The sequence below is a fragment of the Argiope bruennichi genome, chromosome 6 (assembly GCF_947563725.1).
Source record: "Argiope bruennichi chromosome 6, qqArgBrue1.1, whole genome shotgun sequence".
Classification (NCBI taxonomy): Eukaryota; Metazoa; Arthropoda; class Arachnida; order Araneae; family Araneidae; genus Argiope; species Argiope bruennichi.
In genome coordinates this window covers 73,265,239-73,288,122 of record NC_079156.1, presented here as the reverse complement: position 1 = coordinate 73,288,122, position 22,884 = coordinate 73,265,239, and the positions used below count along the sequence as shown (strand labels likewise).

Below are 22,884 nucleotides of genomic sequence, written 5' to 3'. Positions count from 1 at the left end.
TCTGTGTAGTTTACAAAGCAAACAAAAAAATGAAATAGTAATATCGTGACATTTAAAAGATAGATAAACAATACGATTACGTTTTTAATAGCTCTAGATCAACCGGATATTTACTTTTTTTAATACGAGACTGTCCCCATTAGAATGGTTCATGCGCACAATAAACAGAGTATATGCAAAACAATTAAAATAATATGGCTTTAATGCCTGATAATTTGACGGAATCATAACATGAAACTATATCTAAACTATTTATCTGAAATTAAATATAACCAATATTCCCAGTAAACTAAATAGTTTTCTTAGGCGAGTAACTTAGAATAAAAGGAACTATCAATATCCTATAGTGGTGGATTTTAGACTAGGCAACTACCTAGAACAGGTGAATTGTAGGAATGGATCCAGGCAGTTCGAAAATATTGCTATCGGTTTAGCTTCAAATAGCTAAGTTAATAAAAATATTCAAATCTTTAAATTATAAATTATTAGGGTTACAGTGAGTTTTTATATTATTGAAGTTTTAAAGTTTTTATTAAATAAATTAAAGTATAATTAACTGCTTATTTATATTATTTCAGAATAATAATTATCAATTTAATTGGTTATGTTATATTTCATTTCATAGGTCTTAGAAAATAATAGCTTATATTGTAATATTTAGTATTACTGCTCTATTGCTAATAATTATGAATAAAAAAATGTTTATGAAAAATAGAAAAAGAATTTCTTTCGGGGAAGAGGAATCAGAAATTCCACAACGTTTCATAGAAGCTAATAATGAAAATATTAAAACAATTTTGGTTATACTTAATTAATCAGTAGTTTAACAATATTTTAATGATTTTTTTTCTCTTTCATAGATATGAAATTATAGGGTAGACATTCATCCTTGTATCGCTAAGCCTGAACATGTGTTACATTCCAAAAAGATGCATCTTCGTGGTTCTGGCATTTTTCGGAATCCTTATAATTTATGCTGCAAGGATGAATTTGAGTGTCGCCATCGTAGCCATGGTGGACAGTACGGAAGAAACTCCTATTAACGCCACATATATCAATACCGGATGCCCCAACCTCTGGCGCAATGAATCCCAGGATAGTGTGAAAGAATTTAAGGCAAATACCGTTTATTCAATCTAAAGAGAACTTCAAAGTTGAAATTTATTTAATTTTTGTATTAGTTGGTGGTAAATGCACCTGGAGATAATAAAAACTCTACATTTGACAGTGACATATAGAACTAAAGCAGATGGATTACTTACCTGCTAGATCTTTATTTAGGTTGGTGAAGAGGTAAGGGATGCTCGGAAGGATAGAACCTGGGACCTTTCGGTTAGCAGTCCAGTAACGATCCGATTTTGCCAAAACAGCTGTTCTGGTAGAAGCGCTGTTACTGGCTTATATGCAATTCACCACATTGGTCTTGCAACTAAATCTGATTATTTTAGCATATATCGCCATGAATGAAAATACTCTATGTAGTTAAATGAAAAAGTATACAATTTACTGAGACATGAGGATATTATAAAGCAGAGTAGGAAGGTACTAGAGTACTTCGGTCTCCATATTTCTTCCTAGATTACATTACTTTGTCCAATTATGTCAGGAGAATAGGAAATCTTCGCCAAGAAAAGGGAAAGGGTTCTAAAAGCCGATGGAAAATTGTGAGCGTCGTTAATTATATTAGAAGTCCTAAGTATTAGGTTAATTTCCTCTTTTCTGGTGATGCTTTCAGACCTTCTGACACTTTAAATAAATCGAATTAGTTCTATTGATTATGCATGTTATAGTCATAGCTAGAGTTATTGCCAAGATTTGTGTCGTAGTCAAACTAATGATGATGATGTCTTGTCCGCGTTAGCACGGAAAGGAGGGGGGGGGGTGCAGTACTTTCTGAGGGTAAAGACCCCTGAGCATCTTCTCATATGACTTCTGCTCATATGAAGATGACACTCACACATTCGCTTGCACCACCCCTTTTTACAGGGGGGCTCTTTCTCACACCTCACAGATAGAACATAAGGCGAAAAACAACCATGCACGAACCAGGACTCGAACCCAGGAAGCCCAGATCACGTGTAGGACACGCTCCCCTAGGCCAGGAAGCCGGCAGTCAAACTAATGATCTCTATATTACTGCGGTTTTAAAGAGATTGTCTTTAATTGGAATCATTATTAACTGCCCACTAAGCAAAGAACAGATTTGAAAAGACTTAAGGTCCAATGATATCTTCTCAGTATTAAGAAGATATTACATTTGTAAGCAGGAAAATTAAAGTCAAAATTAACACACAAACTTTATTTTAAAAAGTCCACGGCAAATTTCTTAATGACTAATATACACTATTAAAGACATACATGCAGAAACTTCATAACATCCGTAATTCATTTCACGAATTATTATTACTTTTTGTTTAAAATAATATTTATGTCCAAAGTTGATAGATTTACAGAACTGGGCGTAGAGGTTTGATAATTTTTTTATAGCGGTCATTTTTGTTTCCGCTGCCGAATAACTGATTGAATATAACCCGAACCTGCATAGAAAAGCAATACAGGATACATGATTTATGATTAATTGATTAATTTTGTGAAGTGCAGTTAATGTTAGTTGAAGTAAAATTCGATATCCATTTCACCGAAGGCTCTATATATCTCGACAAACTTTAAGCAAACATTTGTGAAGAATTTTCCAAAGGAAAAATTTAGGGGAAATCTGCATCAACTAATCTTTATTCTCAATGAATAGAGTGAAACTTTAGAACCAATCTTCAGAAGGCTATATCTAAAAACCATCTTGTATTGTCGAGGTAAAGGAGGATGACTTCGAGCACATGATTGTTTCGGCAAAGAGAGTCTCTAGAGGAGAGGTACGAGTCAAACTTTTCCAAAAGGCCGTTCGGGGCTGGGAAGTGGTTGCTGACGTAGTTAGATAGTAAATTTCTCATCAGTTGGTCACAACGAATTCTGTAGACACTGCTTAATTCAGTGGTAGGCTGGCCACAATTATATTGCCGTGTTAAAGATATAAGGATTAAAAAGGTCCAATCACAGAAAATGTGGTTTCAGACTCTAGATGCCAAAAACATACTATAGTATGTTATGATCAGTCCCTTCATCGCATTTGCATCTTTAAATGAGAAAAAGGGACGATCTTATAGAATAAAAACAAAATTTGTTTGATGGAAAAATGCTTAATTCAATAACCGAGTTGAATTTACAAGAATAAAGAAAGATTCAGTCATAGAAACTGTGGCGAGAAACAAAAGACAACTATTTGGAAAATCAGATTCTTTATTAGGGCTTTATTGTATTTAAAGGAGCAACATGATTGATCTTTAATTCTATCGCATATAACAACGTATCTGATACGTGCATATACGTGCATCAAATAGCTGAATTTTTAATCTTAAATCTGTAATTGAGTGAAAGTATTAATTAATTTAAAATGCAAAAATCACTTAAAAAGGCTTCAATATTGCCGCATTGAAAAGAGGCAGTCGACTCTCCATGGCCGAATGGTCATAGCAGTGATCTCATAATCAAGAGATTGTGAATTCGAATCCCGCTAGAGCCAATACGATTCACAGTTTGTGTAAATAGTTAATTCCTTGATTTTATGTTTCCCTTTATTTCATGTTCCAGAAGATTCTGGACATTTCTTTAGTTTACCAGACAAGTTGTTCTGGACTTTTCTTACTGTCTCCAGAAAAGTATTCTGGAACTTTCCCAGCTGGTATAAAAGCAAATCTGTCAGTCACTGTGTTCTGAGTTGAGTTAATAAATTGGTTTAGCTCTACTTCTTGTGTGTGTCATTGAGTTCCACTACGTGACAATATCTCAAAGTACCTTCTATTATTATAAAAAATAAAATAGCAATAAATGTCCCAGATAAGCTGTGTCATCTAATTAGGAAATGAAATAAATTCGAATGTCAAGGGGTTAAGAACGATAAATTAAAATAACTGCCTTTCAACGTTACGAATTGTATATACATCGTTTTTTATCTTCTTTTTTAGGGCACAAAATACAACTGGAACTCAAAAACCCAAGCCTTGATACTCAGTTCGTTCTATTATGGCTATGTTTTTACTCAGCTTCCTGGGGGAGTTCTCTGTGACAAGCTGGGAGCCAAGCGGTTATTTGGCGGAGGTGTTCTCGTTACATCGTCTCTCTATTTGTTGATTCCTTTGGCAGCAAGGTGGGGAGTCACAGCTGTTGTGGCAATAAGAATTCTGGAAGGAATAGGGGAGGTAAAACTGTTGGTTTGTTCATGTTTTGTATGTATATAGTTTAATCTAAGCCTTTACAAAAAATTATTCATATATAGAAATTTTAGCTTTATCTTCGTCTTTGTATTTAAGTACTGTTTAGGCTAAAACATCATTGTCAGTTAAGTAAGACCAGGCATGCTCAGAAATGTCACAACGCATGCATGATCTTCGTTTCGCGTATGTGTAATCTAACTAAATCGACAATTCTGGTTTAATGTAAAGTTTGTTTCACACCTTTGCATCGTCCTACCGAGAGAAACCTTAAGTAAACAAGAAATTTTCGATGAGTGGGGGAGTTTTATCTTCCCTTGTAAGTACAACAATGTAATAGGGTCGAGTTACCTCCATTTCAAAAAAGGAAAGTACCTTCTACGGACACTTCAGTGCAAAGAGTTAGGTCGTGATGGGAAGAAGTTCTTTATTTATTGGCCACAGACCTTTAATTCTCACTTTCCTCTGTCATAAGTACCATCAATTAATCTATCTCGGGTGCCAAAGTAGAGTGGGTGGCATCTCTTTTGTAAATGATATAATTTTGTATGTTTATTTGCAAAGCTAAAAAAAAAAAAAAAACCAAACAAGATGATACAAGATTTGAAGGCAACTAAATATAATTTTGAAAGTGACACAAATTATTCTTAAAAGAAATATATTAATATCATTTAATAAAAATATCATTTATTAAAAATTATCACTTTTTTAATTTATTCTATAAATTATTTTCTTAAATTGAGGAAATTCTGAATTGCAGTTCATCATTTTTGTCCAAAAATGTAAACCTCTACATATTTTTAAATAACTTTGAATGCTGTCTATTCTCAGATATGGAAACCATCTGCGCTTTTGCGCTTGAGCCGAAAGACGTTGATTTCACTAAAATAAGTGCGAATTCAAAGATGGAGGATGAGATGTTTACTTTTTTAGTTTGTAATACTATAGGCCTTGATTATCAACGGAATTAGAAAGCATAGTGAAATTAGGAAATCGATTATCTCCAGAATTAAATTTTATATATAAACAATAAGTACACAACGTTCGAATTAAAATAAAATTTCTAATGAAAGTGATAAATGGAAAATAATAACTTAAAAAAGCATCAAATGGAATCAGAATCAAGTCTAAGTAAAGATCTCGTGAAATGTCCTCAGCTTATTCTCTGTACATCATTCCTCTGTGGGGTACAATCTTTAAAAAAACAATCTTTGATGCCCCAAATGAACAGTATATCTTAAAAAAGAGCTAAATATTTTTTTTTAAAAAATGGTAAAATAAATAAATAAATGGTGGTTCCGAAAGGAAGCACCATTCTTCTCGAGAAAAAACATTATGATTCAATTTTAGTTACATTTGGTTATTTTTTTACAAGGGTCTTACATTTCCGGCCGTAGCTCATGCTATGAGTAATTGGTCGCCGAAATTTGAAAGAAGCCGGGTGTCTACAATAATATTTTTGGGAATTCCAATTGGAAGTATTATCGGATCACCAATATCCGGATACCTGAGTAGTACCGACCTATTTGGGGGCTGGCCATCGACGTTTTATTTATTCGGTAAGAATTTATTTACAATGCAGTAAATTATTATGCACAATAGAATTGTTTTTAGTAGAAACTAATATTTTGAGAAAAAAATATATGGTTTTTGAAGCTTAAGAAATATAAGAAACCAGCGGGAGTGTTCTCTCAAAAAACTTTCTCTCATATTCTCTAATAAACTCGTCGTGCTTGCCCCACCAATTCCTTACTAGGCACTGGCGTGCAATGGATACAAAATATTAACTTTTGGCATGAATTTTGCATTTTTACTGAATCTATAATGTCATCCTTGGCGAATTAATTGGCTACTAATCACTGGAATTGTATTACAACTATACGAAAATTGAATTTATATTTTAGACTCGAATTTTCTGACTGAAACAAAAATTTGTCACAGAACTACATTTATAGTCCTAAAAATTTCCGTATAAAATTTGATATATTTAATAAGTAATTGCGTCTTTGAACAATCACGTTTACATATTTCTGAAAGTACAGACCGATAGACAGTCAGCCATTAGTTGGATTTGGCTTAATAATTTGATAGATATCTACGTTGTAGATTTTAAATCTGTGCATCGAATTTTATATATCTAGCTCTCTTCATTTTATAATTATCATGATAAATTATATTAGAACCGTCGAACAGACAGACTTCCTGTGAGCGTAGTTTGATAGAAATCTACAAATGGAGTGTAAAGACCGTATGCAAAATTTCAACCATCTAGTTCAAAGCGTTTTTGACTTATTTTTATCACAGATACAGATGGACGTACAGGTTCCAAAAATGTGTTTTTCGAACTCAAGGTGGTCTAAAACGTGAAGATTCATCAAAATCTCGAGTTCGAATTTCTTTATTTTTACTATACTTTCTATATACAGTACACTCCCGATTATCCGCGGAATTGGGTGGCGCGGCCGCCGCGGATAATCCGAAAAAAGCTAAAAACGGGTATAGCAAAAGAGAAAACAGTCATTCCAACTTTGAAAAATCGTTTTATGTACAATAAAACGTAAAATAAACAACAGGAAATGTTTCACTAACGCTTAATATTTTAGTATATCACTCAAAACTAACCTAAAATGCATTTTGTTAATGAAAACAGAAAAGTGCTTTGTGCTTACGAGAGGCGTCAAGGATGCACCGAAAAATTAATACATATGTACTGTTTTAATACTGTAATGTATTATGTAATTATAAAAGCATAACTGTAAAACTGCATCTTTTTGAAGAAATCAGTCAAAAAAAAAAACTGTGCGCCAGGCGCGGATAATCGGGAGTCTACTGTATTGCGTATATGATAAAGTAAAATTTTCTTTGCATTTTTTAGGCTCCATTGGATGCGTATGGTTTCTTTTGTGGTGCCTTTTGGCTTACGAAACTCCAGAGATTCATCCCAGTATTTCCAAAGCAGAGCTTTTACATATTCAGCAAAATAAAAGTGAAAAACTGCAGACGGTTAGTTTACACAATGTTTAATTTCTTACTTATCGCAAACATATTCCAATACTCAATTAATACGAAGGAAATATTTCAAAACGTTCATAATTACACCGTTTAGTACTTTTTTTTGCACCAATATTATTTGATACAGCTTTGCATATGAGAATTTTTAATATGAGAATTCTCTCTATTGTATACGAATTAAGTTTGTATATTTACTTTCCTTTGTATAATTGTCTTATTTGTAAATTTGTTATTCTCATCGTATTAATTATATTTGATATGTTTTTGTTATATCCTAGTGGCTCGAAGGCTATGTATTTCGGTCGCTTAACTTTTGATCAAGTAAAATTCTATTTTTTAAAAATTTTTTTTCGCAAAATCGATTTATTGCACTATCAGAATCCACCCTTCCAGGATAATGGTACTGAATTTGGCATCTCTTGGTAAAACGATTTGGAGAATAGAGTGCCAACTTCCGCACACTCCCTTTCTTTTTTATTATTGGTAGAGATAGAATATGTTTGCATTTTATCCGTATTCTGATTGCTATGTCGACAACTAATCGAAGGCGACAACTAATTGATGATCTTAACTAAATTTTAATTTGGGAATAGGGCTTGTATTAAGGGCGTCCTATAAAATTATGCTAGTAATTATTTTTCAATTCACTATTACCACAAAACGTCCAAGAATATTGTTTCGTTTTCTTCACGATATTGTATAGTATTCAGAATATTTTGAAGATGTCTTACAACGTCTTGGGCTAATAGGGTTAGGTCTAACTTCCATAGAAATACGTTAGGGAACACAATACAGGAATACGGCATCAAAAACAGGAGCACAAGATGAGCTGAAAATTAATGAAAATGCAGAAATGAGATGACAATAACAGTTGGCAATTCTTTATTGATACTTAACGTTAGGGTAGTGTTTGCACCAGTATAATTTCACGAAAAACACTGCTCAAATTATAATAAATAATTATTGATATTCAAAGTTCATCACGTTTTAATGCCATTAGACGCCAGAACATTCTATTTTGCGTACATCGGCATCAGTGATGGCTCAGCAAGGGTAAATAACCCACAAATTATTAATATTTAAAGTTATCAATTTCTAGTTTAATGCCGTAGAGAGAGATGCTAGGACATTCTATTTTGCGTACAGTCGGCATCAGTGAATGCTCAGGAAGGGTAAATAGCGCACAGATTATTAATGTTTAAAGTTATCAATAGCAGATTTAATGCCATAGAGAGAAGCTAGAACATTCTATTTTGCGTACAGTCGTCATCCGTGATGGCTCAGCAAGGGTAAATATCCCACAGATTATTAATATTTAAAGCTATCAATGGATAGTTTAATGCCGTAGAGAGATGCTAGAACATTCTATTTTGTGTACAGTCGACATCCGTGATGGCTCAGCAAGGGTAAATATCCCACAGATTATTAATATTTAAAGCTATCAATGGATAGTTTAATGCCGTAGAGAGATGCTAGAACATTCTATTTTGTGTACAGTCGACATCCGTGATGGCTCAGCAAGGGTAAATATCCCACAGATTATTAATATTTAAAGCTATCAATGGATAGTTTAATGCCGTAGAGAGATGCTAGAACATTCTATTTTGTGTACAGTCGACATCCGTGATGGCTCAGCAAGGGTAAATATCCCACAGATTATTAATATTTAAAGCTATCAATGGATAGTTTAATGCCGTAGAGAGATGCTAGAACATTCTATTTTGTGTACAGTCGACATCCGTGATGGCTCAGGAAGGGTAAATATCCCACAGATTATTAATATTTAAAGCTATCAATGGATAGTTTAATGCCGTAGAGAGATGCTAGAACATTCTATTTTGCGTACAGTCGACATCCGTGATGGCTCAGCAAGGGTAAATATCGCACAGATTATTAATATTTAAAGCTATCAATGGATAGTTTAATGCCGTAGAGAGATGCTAGAACATTCTATTTTGCGTACAGTCGACATCCGTGATGGCTCAGCAAGGGTAAATATCTCACAGATTATTAATATTTAAAGCTATCAATGGATAGTTTAATGCCGTAGAGAGATGCTAGAACATTCTATTTTGTGTACAGTCGACATCCGTGATGGCTCAGCAAGGGTAAATATCCCACAGATTATTAATATTTAAAGCTATCAATGGATAGTTTAATGCCGTAGAGAGATGCTAGAACATTCTATTTTGTGTACAGTCGACATCCGTGATGGCTCAGGAAGGGTAAATATCCCACAGATTATTAATATTTAAAGCTATCAATGGATAGTTTAATGCCGTAGAGAGATGCTAGAACATTCTATTTTGCGTACAGTCGACATCCGTGATGGCTCAGCAAGGGTAAATATCTCACAGATTATTAATATTTAAAGCTATCAATGGATAGTTTAATGCCGTAGAGAGATGCTAGAACATTCTATTTTGTGTACAGTCGACATCCGTGATGGCTCAGCAAGGGTAAATATCCCACAGATTATTAATATTTAAAGCTATCAATGGATAGTTTAATGCCGTAGAGAGATGCTAGAACATTCTATTTTGCGTACAGTCGACATCCGTGATGGCTCAGGAAGGGTAAATATCGCACAGATTATTAATATTTAAAGCTATCAATGGATAGTTTAATGCCGTAGAGAGATGCTAGAACATTCTATTTTGCGTACAGTCGACATCAGTGATGGCTCAGCAAGGGTAAATATCTCACAGATTATTAATATTTAAAGCTATCAATGGATAGTTTAATGCCGTAGAGAGATGCTAGAACATTCTATTTTGCGTACAGTCGACATCCGTGATGGCTCAGGAAGGGTAAATATCCCACAGATTATTAATATTTAAAGCTATCAATGGATAGTTTAATGCCGTAGAGAGATGCTAGAACATTCTATTTTGCGTACAGTCGACATCAGTGATGGCTCAGCAAGGGTAAATAGCGCACAGATTATTAATATTTAAAGCTATCAATGGATAGTTTAATGCCGTAGAGAGATGCTAGAACATTCTATTTTGTGTACAGTCGACATCCGCAATGGCCCAGCAAGGGTAAATATCCCACAGATTATTAATATTTAAAGCTATCAATGGATAGTTTAATGCCGTAGAGAGATGCTAGAACATTCTATTTTGCGTACAGTCGACATCCGTGATGGCTCAGCAAGGGTAAATATCGCACAGATTATTAATATTTAAAGCTATCAATGGATAGTTTAATGCCGTAGAGAGATGCTAGAACATTCTATTTTGCGTACAGTCGACATCAGTGATGGCTCAGCAAGGGTAAATAGCGCACAGATTATAGTTTAATGCCGTAGAGAGATGCTAGAACATTCTATTTTGCGTACAGTCGACATCCGTGATGGCTCAGCAAGGGTAAATAGCGCACAGATTATTAATATTTAAAGTTATTAATGGCTGATTTAATGCCATAGAGAGGCACAAAAACATTATATTTTGCGCACAGACTCATCAATGATAGTCAGCAACAACAAGCGCGATAATAGTGCACAGATTATTATTTCCTGTATTTGTCATATTTGACATTAAAAATGAAGCATTAATAAACTAAGGGACACCTCCTTAAGCTGACATCAGTACGTTTGTTTTACCTACTCACCCTTCACGATCGTCCCGTCACAAAATACATATCGGGGGGGTGGTTGACGAGTCCACCAGAAATTTCCGGTATTACGCAGACATTTGATAGCTTGTTTATGACGAAATCCATACGGAATATGATTTTAAAAAGTTTTCCAAAAGAAAAATCCATATTAAATCAATAAAAAGCCACCAATCACATTGCAGTGCAGGCGAGCAACTCTTCGAATGATATTCCTGGTCAAAGTGGCTTTTATGTGTAATCCCCTACTCCCATAAAAATGTAGATTGAATATACATATATTTTCATATTCACATATTCTCATATTCATATATTTTCATATTCATATATTTTCAAATTCATATACTCATGTTGATTCATATATTTTCTTGCATATTTGTGAGCGGCAGTTTAGCTATGCTTATATTAAAATAAAGTTAGTATTCTACGATTTATGAGTTCCTAGTCAAAATGAATAATTAATTAATTAATATTATTTATGAAGAAAGCGAAATGGTCAATTCATCATTAATTATGAAGAAACCCTAAAACCAAATGAAGTTATTTATCTTTATTTATTGTTATTTATTTTCTTTTTTCGGTGTGAATTTTTTAGCCACATTTTAGTTAATATTTTATAAAATTATATTATTTGTTTAGGTGTCACGGGTGTTTGCTTAGGTGTCAAATTTAAATACATTCTAAATATAGACCATAATATTTTCATGCTATTTTTTGGATAACGCCATAATTCATATCAATTAATTTTAAATTATCAATTACTGAAAAAATTGAATTACCTAATCGAATGAATTCAATGGATTTCATTTATATTGTGACTAATGAATAATTTTTTTTATGTTGAATTCACAGAGAAATGTGTTTTTCCAGGATGTTCCCATTCCATGGAAAGATATATTTCTGTCGCTTCCCATGTGGGCTGTCATCACTGCTCATTTTGCAAATGATTATGCATTTCTCATGCTTCTCACTATGATGCCCACTTATTTCAAGACGGTTCTGCACTTTGATATTACAACGGTAAGATATTTGCATAATTAATCAAGAGGAAAATTTCACAAATATTAGTACACATTTATTATGGTGTATTAGAGACTAGCTGACTTTGGTGACCTGATGATTTGATGGAAATACTGTTGTACTTACTTCCTGTTAAGTTTCTTATGAGAGCTTGAATGTTTATAATTCTCTCCCAAAGACTCTTTGAGTATCAAATTGTGATGCATATAAGGCTGTGGTATTTTAATAACCTTATTCTTGTTCTATGCATTGTATGCATGAACCTCCCAACAAAGTTAAGTCCCATATCATCATAGTGTACTTAAAGAAGCAACTGTCTTATTAATCTATCTTCACATTTTTAAGGTACTGTAATTTCATTTTCTTTATCTCCGTGTAAGCTGTACAGATATTAAAGAAAATCTCCTTTCTTTACCTTCCGATAATCGAACCTTAACCTTAATCGGATACTCGGACCTGCCCAAAGTCGCCCAAAAAATCTAAATGACTGGACCGCCACGACAGCAACACTGTCGGGAACTAGGGTTGAGTCTTAAAGGCCATCACCGACCGCTGTACAACCCGATTCCATGGGAGGTACGTCCCGTCATCGATAGGAGGTAGTCTATTCCCACCTTTTCTGTACTCACCAAGGTGGCGAGAACCAATTACCACACCGGAAGCTTCTCATTCTCACTTTTTGAAGTACTTCATGGTGAGAACTTTCGATAATCGAAGAAAATCACTCGAATAAATATTTGATAAAACGTTAAAAAACGATCTGAATGTCGATGCCACCATGAATATCTTGTTCAAAATTTTTGTAATTTTTTTAATCGCCGAAATTTAATAAAAATACGGCAATCAAACTGGCATCATTAAAAAGAATTTTTTTTAAAAAATTTCAAAATGGCATAAAAATTAGTTTTGCGCAAAACTGTTTTTTGAGATTATCACTAGAAAGACCAAAAAGTTTCGGTTAATTCTAAGGTAATTAAAATTTTGAAAAAATTGCTCCTAGGTGCATATTCTCATCCTGCAAAGAATATCTGTGCGAAATTTGTTAGTTTTTGGTATGTATGTAGAGTGTCTATATACATACAGAGACACTCATTCTTCTTTAATCAAGATTGAGCATTTTCATATCAAATGCATCTATAAGTTAACCAATGTATCTTTGGTTTCGTTATGTTATATTTCCCATGCAGAGAAATCTCAACTCTGACGCAATCGGTGATAACTGATGTTGGATATGTGAAAATGTCAAATAATAGACAAAAGAGAAGAGACTATAATAATTACTTTCTCATCTCATATACCAAGTACAGAGAGAAAATATTATAGTCGTCAGAAAAATCGACCAAATACTTTTAGATGTCTATCAAATTTTGAATGACATCATTTCACAGAAAATTTGTCTATCTTGCTGAATCCGATAATTACAAAAATATTTTGTAAATCTATTTTAACATTTTAAATCAGAATACGTTCACAGATTTTTTTTTTTTTTTTTTTTTTTTTTGCTGTCATTACCAATAATTGATACAAAAATATCATTAGGTTTAGTCATTCTTAAAAAAAGTGACAAAATTTGCATGATTTAAATAAATTACCTTTGCAAAAAAAATCTGTCAAAGAACTTTATATCTATGAATATATTTATAAAAATGACAAAGAAGAAACTGTAGATTTTATTATTAATTAATAGAATCCACTTTTGATGACATCATGAAAGTCAGCGAAATCAAGACTACAATGACCTGAACTAAATTCATGACAAAGAAGCTAATAAGTATAATAATAACGAATTTTCCACGCATATTTTTTTACTTGCACATGGTGTATTTCAAACAATAAAAATCAAAACAAATAATTAAAAAAGAAAAGACACCCTAAAAAAGATAAAACTGTGAAATGATTTTTATGATTCAGGTTTCTTAATTTGGCACATTGCCAAAAAAATGAAAAAGTAAAATTCCTCTCAGCAATTCCACCACCGATCAGCGCAAAAAATGTCAGAAAAAACAATTAATAAAAAATCCAAGGATGAAGGCAATTTGATAGTTTTTAATTAGAAAGAAAATTAGGGAAAAATAATCAGTTCAAAAACTTGAAATAAATTACGGAAGTAGAACATTATTCCCTACTTTTCTAACAGTAATTTTAGTTCTAATTTTAAAATTTTTCAGAAAAGGTAACTAAATTTTAAAAATTTCTCGAAATTAATAAATTACTAAAGAGATAGAAATTTCTTTAGAAAGTAAAATGTTTACTGTCTTGGATGGCGAACAGTTTCTCTCTTTATTTTATTGCCTTTTCCTTTACTTTTTATAATCAGCAATTGTAAACGATTTTATCGGCAAATATATGCAAAAATTGAATATTATCCAAAACACACACACACACACACACATACAATACTAAATAAAAATTTTCTGCATAAAATTTTGAAATTCAGAAGTTAGAGGTACATAGAATCACCATTATGACTTACGTGTGCCAACGTTCATGGCTGTGACTGTAATAGATTTATGTGCGCATCGAAAGAGAATACAACACTTTCTCAAAACGCTTTCTTTTATAAGAATAGATAGTTATTCATTTTCAAAATATCATAAGCAGACAACACAATTGCGTAATTTACGCTCTAGAAACCTCTCATTGGTCTAAAAGGCCTACACAGCAATGAGAAAGTACATTTTAGGATGCACGTTAATATGTTTCGCTTGTCTATTGCTGAAATATCTATGTACCATGATAAATAAGATGCTTTAATTTTTCTTTTTAACTTTAATGTTAAGTAATCAATCGGTAAGTTTATAATATTTAGCAAGGCAAAAACACAATCCCCCCGCTCTAACCACCGGCATGATTTCTCTAATTTTTAATTTATGTGAAATTTTATGGTCTATCAAATAATCAACCATCTTTTATTATCCTCCAGTTATTGACAGAGACTTCAAAAATATTATTTCGCTGCATATTTATTCTTTCAGAAAAAATCCAAAGACGAATACCCTCATCAATGGCTGTCTGTCCCCAACCCACACCTATTTTTGAGAGAAACAAAAAAACACGACCTCATTACGCATTTTTTGAGAAAAAAAATAACGACTGCATTTCCATCTCAAATTCATCTATTATTTTTATAAATATTATAGCATAAAGCTTTGATACATACTCTAACTTCAATAAGTGGACCGATTTCGCCAATTGTGTTCATCAATCAGGGAGCTCCGTGTTTACTGCGTAAATTTAATTTGAAATAGGACTTTCATTTGGTTGATGAAATGTATTTTATCAATGCCGGTTGAATTAATACCATTATCACCATAGGCGAACAGCCCACTATCTGCCAGCCTGTTTTAAAGTAAATTCTAAGGGTTCTATTTTTTGTAAGGATCTATAACCTATCTGGAAGGTGCATTAGAATCTGGGAACACTTTGGAAAAACTGGCAAATAAATAAATAAATAAAAATCAAAAGCAGCAGGCAGAGAGGACGGAGTTGAAAGGGAAGGAGATCACGAATAAAATTCTGATATTTCTTATGTGTTTATATATGATATTGTGTTGTATAAATAAGTAATCTTGGGGCTAAAATCGTCATTCCTTTACTCAGATCAGAGTTCACACATTTGCAAAAGTGTTATAAGTAAAAGAACACTCATTTCACCATTCATCTCTGTAGGCATAGTATTAATTGAGAAAGAGAGATGTATAAAAAAAGAAATAATAAATGGGATAATTTTACTAGATTTTTATTTCTTCAAATATATCATACTTCTTATATTTCTAGAATGGCCTGCTTTCTGCTTTGCCGCATGCTGTCCAAGCAATAAGCGGCTTGCTAACCTCATATTGTGCTGATAAACTGCGAGAGTCCGGCAAACTGAGCATCACTGCCATTCGGAAAATCTACAACTCGATTGGTAAGTCTGGAAGTCACGTTATCTAGACTACTTATACTGTGGTTCAGATGAATGATACTTAGAATGGAAAACAGTTTAACAATAAATGTTTTCATATTATTCATAATTACCAAATAAAAGTAGTTGACAAAATCAAGAGTACTTTCTCGGTGCATCCTACTTTATTAGATTTTTTTTGAGGTTTTATTGCATAAGAACCAATATGAAGGTCATACTGTGCCAAACAAGCTTATTTCTAGTTCAAAGTTAAGCAAAAATAGTTTCTATTAAAATGTTACTAAAATAAACATGGGTGAAACGATGATAAATTACAAAATGTAGCAACGAAACCATGGTTGGTTGGTTGGTTAATGGAGTTTATTGGCGCAAGAACCATTTTTGATTAAACTGCACCAAACATACGGTAAGATTTAATCCTATTTCATCCTACTCTAAAGCAACGAAACCATGATAGTGATTTCAAGTTAAGGAATAAAATCCTATAGATTTTAAAAAGACAAAAAAAAAATGTTCTCATGTGAGTCTTTGTCAAGAAAAGGCACAGTTTCTGCTGTTGTTTTGAAGTAAAACAAGCACTGAGTATTAATATATGGACATTCAATAAGGATAAGACAAACAGTTGCACCACAGTTACTACGTGAACACATAGGCAATTGATTATTAGATGTTGTTGTTGTTTCTTACGGCACTTGCTATGGACAAGCCCGCTGTTACGAAGACAGCTATTTTAAGCCGGTGGGGGAGCATCTCTTGTTTTTTTTAATAGCGCCAACTAGGGCCAAGAGAACGACTTTGCTACTCACGCATCACTCATTCACTTCCACAACCCCTTTTTATAGGAGGGCACATTCACACATCTCACAGATAGAACAACGGAAGAACAACCATGTCCAATCCGCGACTCGAACCCAGGACGTCCAGATCACGGGGAAGACGCGCTACCCCTATGCCAGGACGCCGGCTATCATTAGATGTTTATGTGTGAATCTAATGCCACCCATTCTCAAGTTAGTTGTAGCTGTGTCTAAAGGAGCCAATTTCTTATGATAGGCTTACAAGTATGAAGTTTGCTTAGAGTTTCTGAATCCCATTGAGTTTGCCAGTTGATGTAAAGACAGTGGTTTGCCTGTTTCTTCAAATCGCATGCACGTATGGCTGTTTCTTAAAAAAGTTGCGGATTCGGTTTTCTTTTCAGTCTTCTCAGTACCACACCTTCCCACATGGGATGGTATCCAGCAGAATAAAACTGTAAAGCCTCGAGAGAGTCTTATAATATTATTAGATATTTATTATATTGCACTTTATTAGAAATGTAAGGATATCATAACGAAGGATCAAAGATATCTGGACCGCTGTATTTTGCAAAGCAACATTTTCTCTTGATACTGCCACATTGAAAAGAGACAGTTGACTCTCCATTGCCGAATGGTCATAGCACTGATCTCATAATCAAGAGATCGTAAGTTCGAATCCCGCTAGAGACAATGCGATTCACAGTCTGTGTAAATATTTAATTCCTTTATTTCATGTTCCAGAAGATTCTGGACCTTCCTTTAGTTTACCAGATAAGTGTTCTGGACTTTTCTTACTGTCTCCAGAAAAGTATTCTGGAACTTTCCCTGCTAGTATAAAAGCAGAAGATCTGTCAGTCACTGTGTTCTCAGTTCAGAGATGAGTTAATAAATTGGTTTAGCTCAACTTCTTGTGTTTGTCATTGCTCTCCACATTAAAACACCTGACAATATCAATTGAATTACATGAAATTATTTAAGATCGTCTTTTTCAAAGAATCGGTTTTTTTTTCCGCAGATGTGACTTAATTTCAAAATGTACATTCTGTTCTGTGAAAATGTCCCGAAATATTCAAGATTGTTTTATCTGCGGTATATTTTTGTTTTTTTCATTGATGCATTTTGATTTTACGAGTTGCACTGTTTTCCAATAAAAAAGCTACAAAATATCAATACTATTTTTAAATACAGCAAATTTGATCAAAAGTTCCTGAATTTTTACATGTTTTAAATTTAACGGAAAGCAATCTACGCTTGCAGACTTGATGACTGTATCGAAATTTAATTTCACTAATGAGCAGACTTTTGATTTGAGCATTTGTGACTCAATTCATGCATTACTGTAGCATCATTCATGCATCACACGCCTGAATTTGTGACTACTTAAACTTGTGACTGAATTTCTTTTTTTAGGTTTATTTGGTCCTGCTCTTTGCTGCTTCGGAATTATAGCGGCCGGCTGCCAGGCACAATTGATTATTGCATTGCTGTGCGTTGGTATGTTCCTTAACGGGTTAATATACTCTGGGTTTAATGTAACGCATATTGACATGAGTCCTGATTATGCAGGTTTGTATTCTTGTTTAAGCTTTCACACATATTCTTATATACACACATACATATGAAGAATTCAATATAAGTTACCACTCATTTTGGGGTTATATAATGTTTTGCGAAAGTAATAACTTCTACCTTAAATATTTTTACGAATTTTTAATATTCTTCCCTGCTCAGTAAGTCTTCTTGTAAGAAAGATAGCCGTACAGAATCAGTAATTCTTCTTAAGAAAGATAGCTGTACAGAACCATAGACTATATGAATAATTTGGCGATTTTTTTTTACACAAAAATGAAAGATCTCGAATATTCGAGAATATCGACGATGGATCTATTAGGGTAAGAACTCTTATATTTGTTCTAGAATATTAGAGGCCCTGTCATCGAGGTTATTAAAAACCTGAGGGGCGGAATCAGACGTCATTAGAATAACTGAACTTAGAGTCGTATTAATTTTGAGCTCAAGCGAGTAGTTCAGCGATATCTTTTTTTTTAAAAGTATTGATCTCCTTTAAGTTTTCCGAGTACTTTGCGCAGCTATAATTATTTAATAGCGATTAGCTGTTTCTCTCCTGCTGTTTACTGCAATGATCTCGTGTATGTTTTTGTACTTTGTTACCAGTGTATCCTGTTTTTGAGTAGAATAAAGCATTTGAATTATATTTTATATTGAATTTAGTGGACTTTTCCGAGATACAACCAACGGACGGATTTCAAATATTCAATTGTATTACAATGTTTTACAATTGTTTGAGTTATAGAATATATGTTTCATGGAAGTAAATAACTGCCAATTTAAATATAAAATTTTACTTAATACCGCATATAAATAATTTATGTCTAAAATTAAATCTTATTAAAATATATCAAACTATTTGTTTAAGGAAAAAAAGAAAGAAAAAAGACATATTTAGGACTATTTTATTTTGTGTAGGGTTACATCTCATTGCTGTCTCATTCAGACATTTTGTGTAAAAATATTTCAAATAGCGCTAAAATTCATAATTCAGTATAAGACTTTCATTACTGGAATAATTTTTAGGTGTTCTTTATGGTATTACCAATAGTATTGCAAATACTGCTGGAATTCTTAGTCCTATGATTGTAGGGCTTATTACAGCGAGTGGGGTAAGTAACCACATTTTTCTCTGCTGTCTATGAAGTATTAATATCTCGTAATTCTACTACTAATAAAGAAAATGTGTGTATGTAGTGAAGTTTTACAATCCAAGTCGTTTGATTTAAAACTACCAAATTTTTCATGTATATAATTTGGAAGTAAGGCTGGATTTAGAGGCCTTTGGAAATTCAAATCTCAACCCCTCTTTTATACTATCTAAATTCCTATTTCATATATTTTCTTATTCATTCTAATTAACTCTATAAACAGTTTCATGTAGCAAATTATAAACTGAAAAGAATTTGATAAACTAACAAATATTTAATGATGAGACTTTTTCGAGAAAGATGGTTTACTGTTTTGCATTTAAAAATAATCTAAAATTCAAATTTTAAAGCACTTTTCAACGAAATAAGAATATCTGGATTATTATATAATTACTATTAGAAAAATTATTTAACCCCAGAATTAAACATTTTTAAAATTATAAAGCAACATATATATTTAAGGGTTTTTAAAGCACATAATATAAAACTTTAAAGTGATAATTGATTAATATTGGATTAATGTTCTAAGATTTAAAATATACCTGCTATTAATTTGAATGGATTCAAGTATACAGTCATTATACACTAAATGAAATCATAATATTATTATATTCAGAAAATCACAAAAAATATATCGAAATTTTATTGCTTCTGGATATTTCTTAGCATTGGATAGGTTTTTTTCCTTGCCTATTTGATAATCCATTTTTAAGGTTGGGATTTTTGATAGACAAATGGAAGATTTAAGGAATAAGAAATGCAAACAGAAATACATTTTAAATATTTTGGAAGAAAGTAGTACTTGGGTTTCACATCTAGACTAAATATTAATAAATTAAAATAACAGTAAGGTTTAAATATTTCATGCAGAAAAAGAGCATCTATTACTTATTAAATAATTATATATCTTTGCAACGAAAAAAATAATTATATTAAAAGAAAATATCACAATATTTTAATTATCGTTCTATTCAACAGTGAATGATTTAGTTTGGTTTGGTTTTTATTGGCACTAAATCCAAGATGTTGACTATGCTGCGCCAACCAGTGTCAACAGAGAATGATTTGTTTTTGGTTTGTTTTGTTTTTATTGGCACAAAAGCCAACATGTTGACTTTGCTGCACCAACCAGTGTCAACAGAGAATGATTTGGTTTTGGTTTGTTTTGTTTTTATTGGCACAAAAGCCAAGATGTTGACTTTGCTGCACCAACCAGAGTCAACAGAGAATGAATAAAATCACAAAGGCAAAGTAGAATCAGAAATTGATTTACTTTAGATATATATATGAAATAAGTTATAGGAATATGGGCAGAGTATATTATAAATTAATAATATCATTATTAATTTATAATGCATCTTACTTTTTCCCCCCTGAATATTTTTATTTATATAAGTCTCCTGCGATTTATTCAAGTTTATTTTTATGGTCCTTACGAAAAATCGCAAAAAAAAAAAAAAAAAAAAAAAAAACCTCATCCCTGCAAAACCGGGCTTGTGAAATTTTGGCATCTTATGTATATGCCTGACGAAACTCCCCTAATAAACTAGGGAACCGTAAAAATAAACAAGTGCTTTTATATTTCCCCACCATTTACGCCACAATTCCTTCGGTATCTTAACTTTCCATTGGGCGCAACTAATCTGTGAGATGAAGTCACATTAATTGAGTACTTATATAAACTCAAATTCTCATATTAAATATACTCAAATGTAAGTGAAAAGTTCTGGTTAATATGTTCTTTTTAATATACATTCAAAAATTGCATTAATTGAGTACATTAATCTCTTAGATGAATTGCGCCCGATCGTGTTAGGATTTGCATTGCGCCCGACGGAAGGTTAAAAAAGTGTAAAAGCAGACAATAATTCTTCTAACAAACTAAGACCAAACCTAGTGGGCATTGTGGTGAAAACTTATAAGCCAGTTAACAGCTACGCTAACACAGGCAATTGCTTTTGTATTCTTGTCATGTTACTCGGCTGCGAACCACAAGGTCCCAGGTTCTATCCTCGCTCAATTCAATTCGCCACAGCATCTTTCTAGGTGGGCCGGGTTGTCCTATTTAATAGATATACTGGTGGCTCTAGATTTGTACGTCTGCCATAAGAATGCATATAATATACCTCATAACACTTCTGTCATTTTTTCTTATGTGTATTTATCATCACATGTAGAGAAAACCAAGGTAAATCTGGGACAGTAGCGCGACTATACAAGGCTTATATTTCTTATATCTCGGGCCAGATGAAGGCATATGTCAATATGGCACAATTTTAAGCGGCATATGGGTCATATTTACACTTTACATCTAACAAATTAAGGCCAAACTTAGGTGAGAATTTTTCCTTTTAGGCGGCGATTTTCTATTTCATAGACATTTGTACAAGTTTGTGATAAGAATGCATATAATATACCTCATAACACTTCTGTCATTTTTTCTTATGTGTATTTATCATCACATGTAGAAAAAAACCAAGGTAAATCTGGGACAGTAGCGCGACTATACAAGGCTTATATTTCTTATATCTCGGGCCAGATGAAGGCATATGTCAATATGGCACAATTTTAAGCGGCATATGGGTCATATTTACACTTTGCATCTAACAAATTAAGGCCAAACCTAGGTGAGAATTTTTCCTTTTAGGCGGCGATTTTCTATTTCATAGACATTTGTACAAGTTTGTGATAAGAATGCATATAATATACCTCATAACACTTCTGTCATTTTTTCTTATGTGTATTTATCATCACATGTAGAAAAAAACCAAGGTAAATCTGGGACAGTAGCGCGACTATACAAGGCTTATATTTCTTATATCTCGGGCCAGATGAAGGCATATGTCAATATGGCACAATTTTACACTTACAAGTTTGTGATAAGAATGCATATAATATACCTCATAACACTTCTGTCTTATTTCTTATGTGTATTTTCCGTCATATATATGTTATATTTCGTCACTCTGGTACAATAGCGCGATTATACAAGGATTAATTATGTGAAACTGCTCCCTCCATATTTTGCTGGCTTATTTGTTTAAGTTTCCAATCATTATATTTTTTCAGTTTAGAATTAATAAAGAATTTAAAAATGAAACTAAAAGAAGTGGAAATGTTCAGCCAATGTGAAAGGATAGTTGAAATGTAAAAAGTGGTCAATCTGAGAATAGTACATACGGCATTTTAGATATGTTAGCAAAGTTAGGCATGATAGCCAATGTGATAAGAGCTTACTTTATACGAATTTTGCTTTCTTTTCCAGGAAACTGTCGAAAACTGGAATGAAGTATTTCTTATCACATCTGCAGTTTACATTGTCTTTGGATTATTCTACGCTATCTTTGCGTCGGCTGAAGTTCAATCCTGGGGTTTAGCTAGCAGAGATATTCAGAAAAATGACCGAAAAATAGATAAAATATTTTTTGTAGAGCCAACAATTTGAAGTCTTTTTAATAGAAAGAAGCCGCCACATTTCTTAATTGAAGTTTCCTCTGTTTTAAAGAGAAAGCTGTATATTATATATGTTGTTAAATATTGTAAAA

At 32.8% G+C, this 22,884-nt stretch overlaps 1 protein-coding gene across 1 annotated transcript; it reads left to right on the top strand.

Annotated features, from left to right (window-relative positions):
- The first annotated feature begins 881 nt into the window (after positions 1–881).
- On the top strand, positions 882–22,784 carry LOC129971780 (sialin-like). Its single transcript, XM_056085757.1, has 9 exons — positions 882–1,116; positions 4,020–4,253; positions 5,641–5,824; positions 7,141–7,268; positions 11,766–11,915; positions 15,693–15,825; positions 18,030–18,185; positions 19,215–19,300; positions 22,605–22,784. Exons 1-9 carry the CDS (start codon positions 910–912, stop codon positions 22,782–22,784), a joined length of 1,458 nt encoding a protein of 485 aa, XP_055941732.1. The 5' UTR covers positions 882–909.
- The last annotated feature ends 100 nt before the right edge of the window (positions 22,785–22,884 follow it).